This window comes from Pteropus medius, unplaced genomic scaffold, assembly GCF_902729225.1.
Source record: "Pteropus medius unplaced genomic scaffold, Ma_sr-lr_union100, whole genome shotgun sequence".
NCBI classification, from domain to species: Eukaryota; Metazoa; Chordata; class Mammalia; order Chiroptera; family Pteropodidae; genus Pteropus; species Pteropus medius.
This window is the reverse complement of record NW_024349800.1, coordinates 2,669,008-2,681,666: the sequence shown is the minus strand read 5'-3', so window position 1 is coordinate 2,681,666 and position 12,659 is coordinate 2,669,008. Positions and strand designations below refer to the sequence as shown.

Genomic DNA, 12,659 nt, shown 5'->3' with positions numbered 1-12,659 from the left:
CTAACCCCTTCTTACAGCACAAGGACAGTAAGAACCTTCCAAATAACTCCACAAAGACAGCAAACAAATGAGGATGCCAGAGAGCTGCTGTTCGAAAAGACTTTGATTTTATTTTATCAGTGTCAAACTGCCTATTCTCAGTGCAGGTGAAGCCTCCTCCTCAGGAAACAAGAATGACAAAGGGGTCACATCTTTCATGAAGTCTTGGCCTCCACAAGGCCCCAGGGAAGCCCCATACAGTTCTGGGAGTTGAAGGAAATCCTGGCAAAGACTAGGGTGGGTGAGAGGCAGTGTCAAGAGGGGTGGCGATCACCAGTCAGGAAGCTCGGGTTGTAGAACCCTATTCTTGGCCCTGCTTGGCTTTGAGGCTGCCACGTGCATGATGGAGAAGGGAGAGTGAGATTTCCCCTGACTCTGAAGCACTCCTTGGCCGGGCATGGCTTTGATTCTGCTCAAGGCTCAGGTGAGAGAGGAGCAGGAAACTGTCATGGGCTGGCTGCTTCATAAGGTGCTGCTGCTGGTGCCCCGGAATCCGACACCACGAACAAACTGCTCCAACAGGCCGCCAATGGCACCAGAGGGACTGGGGGCTGCTGCCCGAAGCCCCACTGTGCTGCTGTATGCGGCCAAGAAGGCTGAGCGCACCTCCTGCAGCCGAGTCTCCCGCTCATTCAGGGCTGCAAGCCTATGGGGAGGGAAGAAGGGAAAGAATGAATGCATTACCTTGGGGCAGGATCCAACATCCTCATCCTCATGCTACAATGCTTATCCTCTGTCTTCCCCAGCACAAGGCCAGCATCTGTCCTGTGGTCATGCCCCAAATATTTGACCTTGTTCCCCTCTTAAACCATTCTTCTCAGTTCTCAGGCTACTGTTCCTACCTAGAAGCAGTACCTTTTATTGGGGCACTGGCCTGCCTTTCCATGGGAAACCGCCATCTCTGTGACTGGAGAGAGTGCAAGCCAAGCAGGAAGGCGGTTGCTCCAACAGCTGTTGGCTTCCATTCCTTAATAAGAACAAACTGAGGCAGACGTCTTAGACCTAACTGTAAGGAGAGACTCCCGACACCAAGTTGGGTTGACCTTTCTTGGGGCCAGCACCTGGAGCATCCTGAGAGAACACTCTTGGCAGTGCCCTGGAGAGGCCAGGGTCCTCACTGGAAACCCCGAGGCTCTAGCTACACCTTTAGTCACTGTGGTCCCCAAGTAAACAGCTAGAGGGGTGCTGCCTTTTCCTTCCCTGACCTCTACAAGCATTGATCACAGATAAAAGATAAGAAACCCCTCTTCTTTTCTTGGCGTGGAACTACAAGAAGGGGAACAAGTGCACAAAAACTCAGGCTTATCCATGCATGAATTCCATATGAGGCTGTTTAACACCTTGAAGGGTTCTTTAATAGAGAGACCTATGGTAGCAGCCACATCCGACCTCTGGTCTAAAAGCTTATACAGTCTAGGAGTGGGAGGGATGTGGAATCAGAAGAAAGGTCAGGAACTCACATGGGATTCCCTCTAACTGTACCCTGGAGAAAGGTGACACACCTATGTAAGATGAGCCCTCATGTTCCTATCCATCTAAGCACCAAGACTAGCCCTAACCACTAACTTACTCCAAAATTTTCCCAAAGAGATCAATCCCTGGGTAATCCTTCCCAGGAATCTGTCAAAAGCAGCAGAAATGTCTGCAATTCCCAAGCCCAAGTGACTTGCGCCCCAGGGCCTGGAGAACAGATGGAGGTATGAAGATAAATGAGAGTCCTGGTTGAGTATGAGAACAGACCTAGGGAAAGGAGATTATGTGTGTGTGTGCGTGCATGCATGTGAGAGATGAGTGGGAGAGGGAGCATGGGGGGCTGAGGGGAGAAAGAGAGAGAGAACAGAGACAGAGGTAGACAGAAAAATGCAGCAGCAGGTTCTAGGGCGGAAAAAAGTCAAATAGCTCACGCAGCAGCACTAAGAAAATGGAGCTGATACTGGATTCCTGCAATACCATGAACAACTCCAAAGTCTTTTTTGGCATTGAGGGAGATACATGGCCCTAGATCTTCTTAGGTTTCACATAGGCTGGAGACCACTGTGTTCTTCAGCTTTTCTTTAGAGCATACAACCAGGAGAAATTCAGATTAGTAGTTTCTATTAATGGGGAACATCCAAAGGTCCATACGGGTGCATTCTCACTGCCCCCTAACTGGGAGGCAGAAGGAGAAAGATCACAACCTATTTAAAGAAAAGAAGACTGGAGCCCAGAGAGAATATGCAATATACTTGAGGACACACAGCAGGCAATAGGTAGGCAGGGACTGGAGCTCCCGTAGCGCCATTCCCTCTCAAGAGATGAGCTAATAGGCTTAGAGAAGGCTGACACCCCAAGACATAGCTGGTGAGCAGAACAGCTAGTATGCAGACTAAATTTCTCCGACAACAAAGCCCAAGCACTGAACTCATATATTGTGTGATCTCACTGGAATCAACCGTGGCCCCACCCCCACCTTGCAGTCTTGGGGTCCATGAGATCATGTAGAACCTAGCCCTCCTCTGGGCACCACCAGAACCAACCAGAATTCTGAACTAGGATCTCAGAGAACTACTCGAGGTATAAATTGTAGGACCTAGGACTATAGTTGCCCATTTCAGTGACTAATGCCAGGTAAGTGAGGGGTGTTATCAAGGAGGGGCAGAGATGTCTGTTTCTTCCAGAGACAGCACTTAGGCCGGTATGGCTGAAGTAGTTAAGTCCCTACAGAAAGGTGCAGATAACAAAAACCTAAAGGATCTTGTTTTTCATTTAAGGACCTGGCTACAGAGGTTGTGCCAGGCACTAGCAGCCTCCAAAGTCCTTGGGCTACACCCCAGCTGCAGAGCCCGGGCCTATGAGTACCGTCCTGGAATCCTAAGGTCTAGGCCCTTCCAAATGGCCTCCAAGGGACCCTTCTCAACTCTTCAGGGCAACCTGCCTCCCACCTGTCAGCATTGGTGGGTACAAGCTGGATCCTGGTGGTGGGGATGAATGCCCAGCACCTGAAGTTCATTCAGCCCATGGTGGGGAGGTGAAGGCCCTTAGCCATAGCTGAGGACCAGGCCACTGAGGCTCTCCCCGCACCTGACATCCAAGAAGCAGCAGGGCATGCAAGGAGGAAAGTGATTGCCAGAGGTAGCCACTCAAGCGGATGCATTATGAGAGTTGGAAGCCCAGTACTAGAGACTTGGAGGGGGAGGATTTTATAGACCTGGGATTTAGTATTGCTCCAATTTTCTTTCCTGACCAGGGGCAAAAGCAGAAGACAAAAGTGGGGGGGCGGGGGAGGTTGGCAAGGAAGCCTTGGTTCTGCTGGGGAGGATCACAGCCCTCGGGCTAAGCCAGCTCCATCCCAGCTCTGGTCTCCACCATATACCAATCTTCACTACCTCCTTGTTCTGATTTCAAAGGATTCTCCTGTCAGGCAAAGCCTTGGACAGAAATAGAATCTTCTATAGTTAGTTACAGTCCAGCCAGCTTTCCCTCAGGGTGTGCCCCGACACCCGTAGATGGGTTTTGGAGGCTGGGGAGAGTGATCGCATACTCCAATGCACTTCCTGAGCAGCCCATAAGGCCTCCTCCTTCATACCTCAGGGGTCAATGAGCAGGGAGGTATACTTAGCTAAGGCACTGAAGTGGGGCACAAATCCCAGGCCAGCTCCCTGGGTCTGGCTGCTGCCTCATTCTTAACTAGCACTCTTGATTGCTCACCAGCTTTTAATATGGGCAGGGGAGCATCCTGCCTTCTCAAGCAAGACACTTACAGACAACTGTTAGGGAGCTCATCCGGGAAGCTGAAAGGGAGAGAGGAGTCTGTGTGCAGGACAGCCCGTTCCTGAATACTGCCACAGCCTGTTACCATCTGCCAGCTGCCAAAGTCTGTGGAGAGAGAGGATCCGGGCAGGGGATGGTCCACTGATCTGGGGCAGAGAGGAGAGAGAGGGGAGATGATGCACAGTCAGTCATATGCCTGACAGGGGAGGCTCTGAAGGGGTGGGGGTTGGGGACTATGGTGGCCCTGGGTCATGGCTGCAAGGTTCTGTTGGTGAAGCATCTGTAAAGTCAACCACTTTCCAAAAGTGCAAAAACAGCCAGATAAGGTTGTGACCGAGAAAGACGAGTATAGACTGTAAAGCAGGCTCAGCTGTGACGACAGTGTTTCGTGCAAAGACTCACAGGAGCAAAAGAAGAAGAGTAAAGCATGGTGACAAGAGATGAGCCAGCAACCAAAGCCTGGAGTGAGGGCGTACCAGCCCTGGTGGCTGATAAAGCAAGTATAATCTCAACAGCACCTAAAGGAGAGGAGCAAGGTTGGATGCCCCAGGAACCAGGGAGGCAGGATTACTCTCCAGCATGCAGATTGGCAGGGTGGGCAACTCGGAACCCAGGGGCCGCTGAGGTCCTGTCAAAGAGGTGGGAGAACAAGCCTCTTGGGGACCATGGAGGGTAGTTACCTAGATTGAAAAGTGAGGTCCTAGGAGCCCTGAGCCCCACCTCTGCAGTGCCTTCCAGGTGCTATAGATTGTATTCACAAGTATACCCAGCAAACTCACTGGCTATGCCCAGAGGGAAGGGATAAATCAGGCAGGCAACTTGACAGCTTCATCAGGCCTTTTTCAGATGGAGGTTTGTGGGGTGCAGGGAGAGGAAAGTTGTATTGGGAATCTACTACTGCCATTTCCTCCCCACTCAGACCCAACTCCTCTACATTGTCTCTAGGCAATAGCCCAGCCAGCAGGAGGAGGGGTGGAGGGGAAGAGATAAGGAGACATTGAACAAGGCCCTTCCATCAGCTGTCCCTGGTCCTACTGCCCAAGGTGTATCATCTTTGATGCTTGACCCTTTATTTTTTAATTCAAGAATAGCAGAAGGTGCTCCTACAGAGACCCAGACACAGCAGAAGCATGAATAGTGGTGTACAGGGTGCGGAACAAAAAAAAAGTTCATTAACCTTGGCCCACCTAGCAGGCTGATGTAAAAGGCTCCTAGTCTGAATTTGAGGTGAGTCCCTCCCACAGGTCACCAAGGCCAACCTTAAGCAGCTGCCAACTGAGTGCAGCTCTAGCCAGGTGATCCTTAACCACCTCTGTTTTAGAGACAGAGAAATGGCAGCCCAGACAGGTGAAGACAACTTGCCCAAGGTCCCACAGCCGGCGAGTACAAGAAGAGATTTTTTAAAGCCAAGTTTGATAACAGATTTGTCCTACAACAAAATCACCTTGAGACCAGGGAAAACAGATGGCCTTCTACATTAAAGCCCCCATGAATCGGAACCTCTTGCAACAAAGACCTGCCACATTCATCATTCCTGTTTAACTCTGGAAGGTGTGTGACAGTAGCATTAGGGATGAACACAGGACATGATCTACTACCTGGTGGGAGCCCCTAGTGCCCAACAAAGCAGGGCTTCCTTGTTTCTAGACAGTGAAACTTGATAGGGCTCAGGCAGTATGTAAATCAAAGAGACAGCTGCCCAGGAGAGGGAGAGCCACGCGCCCATATTTTGGCACCTGCCCTATGCTTCCTCCGGTCATGCTGGGGCCTTCAGTCAACACAACCCTTCTGAGGTCAGCCTGGCTCCACAAATCTCACCCACTGTTCAAACTTTAGGGTACAGTTTCTTTTAATAGTCTGTGAGAAAACAAATCCTCAACACCAGAGTGTTGAAGAAATGAAAGGGAAGCTGAATACAAGAGGCAAGTAGGATGAAGCACTCCTGGGGCCAGGAACATGGAGGGTTTCTTATGCCCCAACCCCACACCCTCAGGGCTATCAGAGACACTGCCAATGGGAAAATGATAGACAGATGGATGCGGTTATGGAGAAGTTTTCCTCAAGGATTCCTGGTTTCCTAGGCTAGTCACTTCCCTTTACTTTTCCAGTGTCCAGCAGGTAGCACCACAAGGCAAGAACTGCACCTGGAGCAGCCTAGGGACAGCTGTGGGATAGAGGCGGCAGCACAGATAGCCAGGAGCGTGAATGATCCCAGGGGACATTGAAGCCATCACAGTAGACATCTTTTGCCTCTTTTTCAAGAGTGAGCAGACTTCAAATGAAATTTTCCTACTTGAGCCTTTTGCCAAAAAAAGGGTTGCAAAGCAAGTTTTCAGCTCCTAGGTTTGAGAGCAAGGGGCTATGCTCAGCAGTGAGGTGTTTTAAGTGCCAGTCTGGATTAGCTGGCTAGAGGGGACAAGATCCTCAAGATGAAAGGAAACGATCACCAAAAAGGAGCACCTGTACCTGCCTAGTGAAAGAAGGAAAATCTTCAAGTCGGTCTCGGTAACTCAACTTGCTTTAATAAGACCCCACACTCTTCTGCCCTGTTTCCCTACTCAAACACAAACAGAGCAGCAAATAAATAAATAAATAAATAAATAAATAAATAAGTGTCCTGAGCTCCATCTCCTCTAATCTCCTATCTATAGAACTGGAAGAAACATGGGGCCAAAGCTACTTTCAAACTGCAGAACTGTGGAGCCAAGGTCGCTTCTAAGGTCATCTGTTCACATCCCTGTGGCTCAGAGGGCTCAGACCTCTGCCAAGAGGTTGGCTACTTGGCAACATTTTATTCCTTTGGATACTGGCCTAGACACCCGCTTCACAGAACCAAGCTGCCACTCCCACCTTCCTCCCACCTCCTGACAGATACCCGCTGTGGCCCAACTCAGGCAGATGTCTTTTAGATAGTCTTTTTTTGGAAGGAAGTATTAAGAACACCCATACAAGCAGAGCTGGCCCTACCCACACAGCTGAGGCAAGAAACATATCTGGCCTGGCCTTTAACCTGTCCAGTGCCCAGACATGGCCCATAAGCCCTCAGATAAGTGACTGATAAGCATGGGTCCTTAACCACAGCTAGTTTACTGAGCATTTGTGGAAAAGATGAGTATTTACATGCTAGGTACTTCACTCCATTACCTCATTTCAACCCAAACTTATTATGGAGGCTAGGATCATTACTCCCGCTTTAAAAATGGGCTGAAAAATATAGGCTCGAAAGGGAAGTGGTTTTTTCCCCTCACGTTACACAGCTATGATTGGCAAAGCTGGGAGCGAAACCCAGATCTGACCAAAACCCATGCTAACCCCGTAACACACTGACCTTTCTTCCCAAGAAGTCTTTTGGAGCTCCAAGTTTTCTCAGGGTCTCAAGCTGGCAATGCCCTTAAGCTTCTCATCACTCATCCCTGGTCTGGAGCTCTGGTCCCATACAAGAACATATCAAACATGGAACAGGAACCCTATGTATTGCAGAAAGCAATCTGGTTTCCTTGCCTCATTAAACAGAGCCTGGGACCAGAGCTCATTGCTTATAATGAGCAGTTAGTAGGTGGTGGAAGATGGGGGAAGAGCAGCTAGCTGGGCAGCAGAGGTTGGTTCCTATGTTGCTACCTAACTATTCAACCAGACTGCCAGGTGTCCCTCAGACAAGTTTTTATGCTCTTCAGGTAGCTCAGCTCACGCTGGGCTCAGTGATGGCACCAAACCCCTCTTCAGTCATGAACAGGGCTGTGCTAGCAACTCCCCAACCCTAAAGATGTTTGACTCGGGAGCAGAGGCCAAGGCCACATGGTGCTGGGCCACTTACTAACCAAGGCTTCGGAAGGAATATGAGCTCAGAACATTGGTCCTGCCTCTTCCTAGTCCCCAACCCTGTAGCTGATGAGAGATTTAACAGTGGTCCAAAAAATGGAGCTCAATCAGAAGATGCTGCTGTGGCAGCCGATAGGGCAAAAAAACCACCAGTCTTCCCGGTGAGGGGTATGGGTTGGGGCTGGATAATGATCAGTACCCCATAGAACTTTCTTCCTAACCTGACACCCACTTCTTCACTTTGAACAAACCTTTATTAATTCCTTTTACAGAGAAGTCCTGCTTTAAAAGAGATATGCTTGTGGAATTCAGGAATTTGGAGCATATGAAACCTGGAGAATTCACATTATAAGGGGAATTCTGGCTGTCACAGATAGCTTTACTAAAGGGTTTCTTTCCATATAGTTCCCCCTGCTGCATTAAAAAGCTGATTGCAGGGAAGCTAATGACAGGATCCCGCAGGCACTTTAAGATAAAAGAGACTAAATTAATTTTAATGTTAATAGAAATGCATAATTAGAATGCTCCAAATCTGATTAATCTAGTCCTTCAGAACCTCTGGCAAACAGGCATCCAATCCAGAACCTTATCGCCTGGCCAGCCCAGCTGGGCTCCAAGTGGGCATTCCCAGAATAGCCCAGCAGAGCCATCAAACACCTCACAGCAGCCTACCTCACGCCTCTCCAAGGCTGTGTGTCCCACTTTGGTTCAGCTATCCCAGCCTCAACCAGGCCCTCGCACACAGGACTGAGAAGCTGGAAGATACCCTGACCCTTCTCAGCCTCTAAGGGAGGGGCCTTGGTGGCTCCCCCGGACTGCCCTTAAGAGTCTGAGCCACCTAGTCAGGCAGAGAACCACTGGTGATACTGAGAGAAACTATCACAAGATTGGAAATAGGTTCTTTGGCAAGAAGAAGGGAATAATAAAAAGCTGGAGTGTGAGAAGAGGTGGAGTGCTGCCTCGACAGGGGAGCCCATAGGAATTGGACAGTAAAGACTGGGACAGGGCTCCAAAAGACAAGAGGAATCTTCTGGTTTCCCTTCCAGTTGTCTACCAATGTTGCACAGGCAGAAAAGGAGGCAGAGATGATGAGCAAGAACTCCAGCCCAGAATGGCAAGGGTCACGCAGTGTTGCAGCAGACCTGGAGCAGCCCCTTGGAAAACCAGACAAGGGTGGCATGGCAGTGAGCATACAGAGAGGATATGAATGAGCACAGGTATGTGAGCTAGTTTGCCTAGCACCATTTCTGCTCAGCCACCTCCACCAAACCTCCTATGAGGTCAGAGGGGTCATAGTCTGTTTAACAGACTCAGCTACAGCACTGGCAGACACATCAGTGCTCCGAGCTGAAGGGCTCACCTTCAGAGATGAGTACATAAGACCCATGTGGACAGTGCAGTCCATAGCTCCTACTTGCCTACTGCTGATCTGCTCTGCCTACGTGGGGAGGAGACTCTTCTCCATCTTCCTCCATTTCCTGCTTTTGCCCAGAGAAAAACCAGAGGGTTGGTGATGAGAGGAGGGTTCCAGAAGTTTCAGGTCTTTCCTTAATATGCTTGTGACTTTGGGGCTTGGTTTCCTTTTTGGTATAGGCCTATTACAAGAAAAGGCCTGAAACTTCTAGAGCAGTACATGGCAGAGCTGGGCTTGAATCTAGGGTGGACGCAAATGCTCAGGCTCTTTCTGCTAAATGCCTGTTTCTCCCTAGAATTTATTAAGGACCCCTTAAGTCCTACACTGCTTTGTTTCTCCAAAAGGGCCAGACATTCTCAAGGCTTTAGAAAACAAAGCAATTCACAGAATTCTTTCCCTGGGGGTCTCACATGGGAAGATTGCTATAGGTCAGCTAGGAAGTGCTTTCCCCACATGTCAGACCACCCCTCAATCCTAAGCCCCTGCCCAGTGCCCAGCTTTAATCCCATCTAGTAAACATCATTCCTGCAGCAACTCCAGCCACACCTGTCTATTGTGGCCGAGCACAACATTTTCATACTGACCTATTCCGGGTATACAGAGTCTCCTGAGGTTTGCCCCAGTCACGCACATCTAGCCTAGCTCCCTATTATCTGTTCTCCTCACTGTTCCACCAATTCAGACATGGCATGTGAGAGCCAGAAGGGACTAGACCCATCTCTTTAAAGAGAACGTAAGGTCTGTGGGGAAGGAGGTGAGGTAGTGGGCTGAAATCTGCCAAAGGCAACAGGTAAAAGCAGCCCTGACTCTCTGCCCATCACATCAGAACCCCTACGTCTTCTGGATTTCCCATCTGCCAGGGCTCTCAAACCACTATACAAACTAGCTCTTGCTCTGTACCCAAACATTAACTCATCCTCAAAATAGTAGGTTGGCCCAGAAGCTTGTAATCCCCTCTGGCCTCCTCGGTATACTGCCCACCAGGCCGCATGTGAGGAACCCTGTCCTAAGATACCACCTGAGGTACAACCTCTGGTGCTGAACGCCACCCTCCAGCCTTATTAAGAGGGGAAGATTAGCCACCTCCACCAATAGGGGCTTTGGAGCTCCTCACCTGGCTTTGGGAACCTCCAGGGGACTGCTACCTAATCTGAAAAAGTTGTCAGAATGGTTTGAGGAGGAGGAGCTGGAAGATTTGGCTTCTATCAGCCCTTGGTGGGAAGGCAGGCGGTCCTCCGAGGGCTGCGGCCGGCTCCAGAGCACACTCTGTGGAGAAGATGAGTGGCTCTTCCTCCTGCAGTGGAAAGAGTAGGTCTGTTGGCCAAGGGGCCGCCCTAGGCAAGCCCTCATCTCACTTTTACCAAATCTCAGGGCCCAGTCTTTACTTCCGGTCGGAAAATACCACATGGGAGTGGGCATACATCAGAACTCCCTTAGGCATGACTATGGGCAGCAAGAGCTGGCTCTTCAGGCAGGGACGGTGGCATCAGGACAACACCGGCCTAACTGGCCTCAAAGTGCATGCTAGAAAACAGATCCTTAAATAAGTTCAGTAACTGCCCCTCCCTCCACAATTGTTATATAAAATCTTGAGCCATTTGTCTAGGGAGAAAGGTTCTCAGGTTTCATCAGATTCTCAGGTCATCAGGTTCTCAGGTTTCATCAGATTCTCAGGAGTTGACCCTTAAACCAGTTCCCCAATCATCATTTTGCACTCATCTCTTATTTTCTTCTTTTTTCTAAACTGGCCCCCACCTGTCAGGCAAAAGATACAAGGGAGCTCCCCCAGAGAGACTCTTTAATACCAGCCTCCCCTCACCTCGCTCTGTCTGCCCAGCCCGGCAACTTCTTTCCTCATCCCACAGGGAGTCCAGGCCCTTTATACTCCTGGGCCACCACAGGCAGTGCCCCTCACCAACCAGATGGTTGGCCTCAGAGGCCCATAAGAGACAGCAGGGAATGGAGCTATGCTCTTGGCCCTACTGTCAGGGCCCCCCTTTGTTCCTGGGACTCCCTGGAGCTGGTGGCCCTGGGCCACAGCTGTGAGCAAGCTTAGTTGCAGCCTGGCCCTTTACCAAGCTGCTTGAGTCTGTGCTCCTGCAGGGACCAGCTCCACGGCTTCATAGATGAAGCTCCCAGCAGCTCCTGGGGAGCTCTCCATGACCAGGGAGAAGTCGCTGCCAAGGCTGGTGGTGCTGCCACGGTCCTTTCGTCCTGAAAGAAGCCAGTGCCATTGATCAGTACATTATCTTCTCCCACTACTGGTCTCCTACTTCTTCCAAACCATAAAACTGGAGAAAGAAGCTTCTAGAACAAACAATGCTTGTATGGTCTATACTCAGAAAGATTCACAGAGGAAGGGAAATCTGCTAGAGCCTGTGACTCACTTAGCATGCAGATATCTTCCAGGGTGAAGCCTGCATCCCGGGCTGGCAAACTCTTCCTCCTATAAACAGAACCCAGAAAGGTGAATTCCAGATTGGGCTGGGATCGTCTTTGACTCCCGTCCCCAACACTGCCCACCTAGGAAAAATGCTCCAACTCACTGGCAACTCATGGAGACAGGTCCTACCTAGTGTTACAAAATGCCAGATCCACTTCTGGAAGGCCAGCAAAGTCTGCCTCTTCCCTATGAGCTTCGCCCCTAAGAGTTCAAGTCTGGTCCAACATACTAGGAGTTTGGAATTGGAAGGTAAGGGAACTCAGAAATGATGTCAATTGTCACATGGGCCCTAAAGCAACTACCAGACAAGACTCCTGTTTCCCAGGCTAGAAGCAACTCTCCTCCATGGTGATGGACAGCAATCTGCTCAGGCAGGCGAATGGGCTCCTTTGGCCAGAGTCCTTTACTCCTCTGGCAGTAAAAGACTGTTCTCCTAGTTACCAGAGACCACTCATCTGTCCCAAAACCTTTCTGCTAACATGACTCCCAACCCTGCCTCACTGGTCTTCAACAAGGATCCCTACCCTGGCCTCAGAGGGAAGGCAGGGAAAGAAAGCCAGCCTGTCAAGCATGCACGGAAGCAGGGCAGGGGTTAAGAAGGCAAATAAGACCCTGCTTGTCCTAAAGTGGCCCTTCCTAGAGTGCCTTGGCCCCAGGGTGAGAGAGCAGGCCTTTCCTTACCTCTGTGTCTTCAGAGCAGAGAACTCCTCGGAGATGATATGCTTCAAAAAATTGAAGCAGAAGAAGAAAATCTAAAGAAGAAACCAAAAAGCAGCCCACATGAGAAGACAGCCTTTTCCAGAGAGAAGAATCTAGGTGGCTGAATGCCCAGGAGAGGGCAGCCAGCTACCGGGGTCAGCCCCTAGCTGGAGAGTAGCCCTGCTTTGGGGATCCTGCTAGATATTCTGGTCTATACATAGTACAGGTGGCAGAGAGGACTCAGCAGCCCAGGCACATGCACTTGGGCTGGGGCAAGGAAGGAAGGGACCGTGTTTCCTTCTTGGGAATGCAAGAAGGTAAACCAGGGATTTTTCAAACTCTTGAAATTCAATATGCATGTTCTCAAGCTTTTGAAAAGGATGAAGAGAACAGAAGCTTCTCCCCTCAGCCTCTCCCTAGAACCCCAGGGAGAGAGGCTAACAGGGAAAGACAGCTGGGAGAGAGATTATCTGGAGACAAAGAGATTAAATGGAT

General features: G+C 50.0%; 1 protein-coding gene across 5 annotated transcripts in view; it reads right to left on the bottom strand.

Moving 5' to 3' along the window:
* Window positions 1–85: 85 nt before the first annotated feature.
* Window positions 86–12,659, bottom strand: part of MTMR14 (myotubularin related protein 14) — a 45,339-nt gene continuing 32,765 nt past the window's right edge. Inside the window, exons 14-19 of one of the 5 annotated variants that reach the window (XM_039886647.1) lie at window positions 12,147–12,217; window positions 11,410–11,468; window positions 11,098–11,236; window positions 10,137–10,316; window positions 3,780–3,935; window positions 86–685 (exon numbers count right to left, since the gene is read on the bottom strand). In XM_039886647.1, the coding sequence (XP_039742581.1) occupies window positions 502–685; window positions 3,780–3,935; window positions 10,137–10,316; window positions 11,098–11,236; window positions 11,410–11,468; window positions 12,147–12,217 (789 nt within the window). In that variant the 3' untranslated portion in view covers window positions 86–501. The remainder of the gene's footprint in view (window positions 686–3,779; window positions 3,936–10,136; window positions 10,317–11,097; window positions 11,237–11,409; window positions 11,469–12,146; window positions 12,218–12,659) is intronic. The other 4 variants (XM_039886648.1, XM_039886650.1, XM_039886649.1 and 1 more) reach the window with 4 other exon arrangements.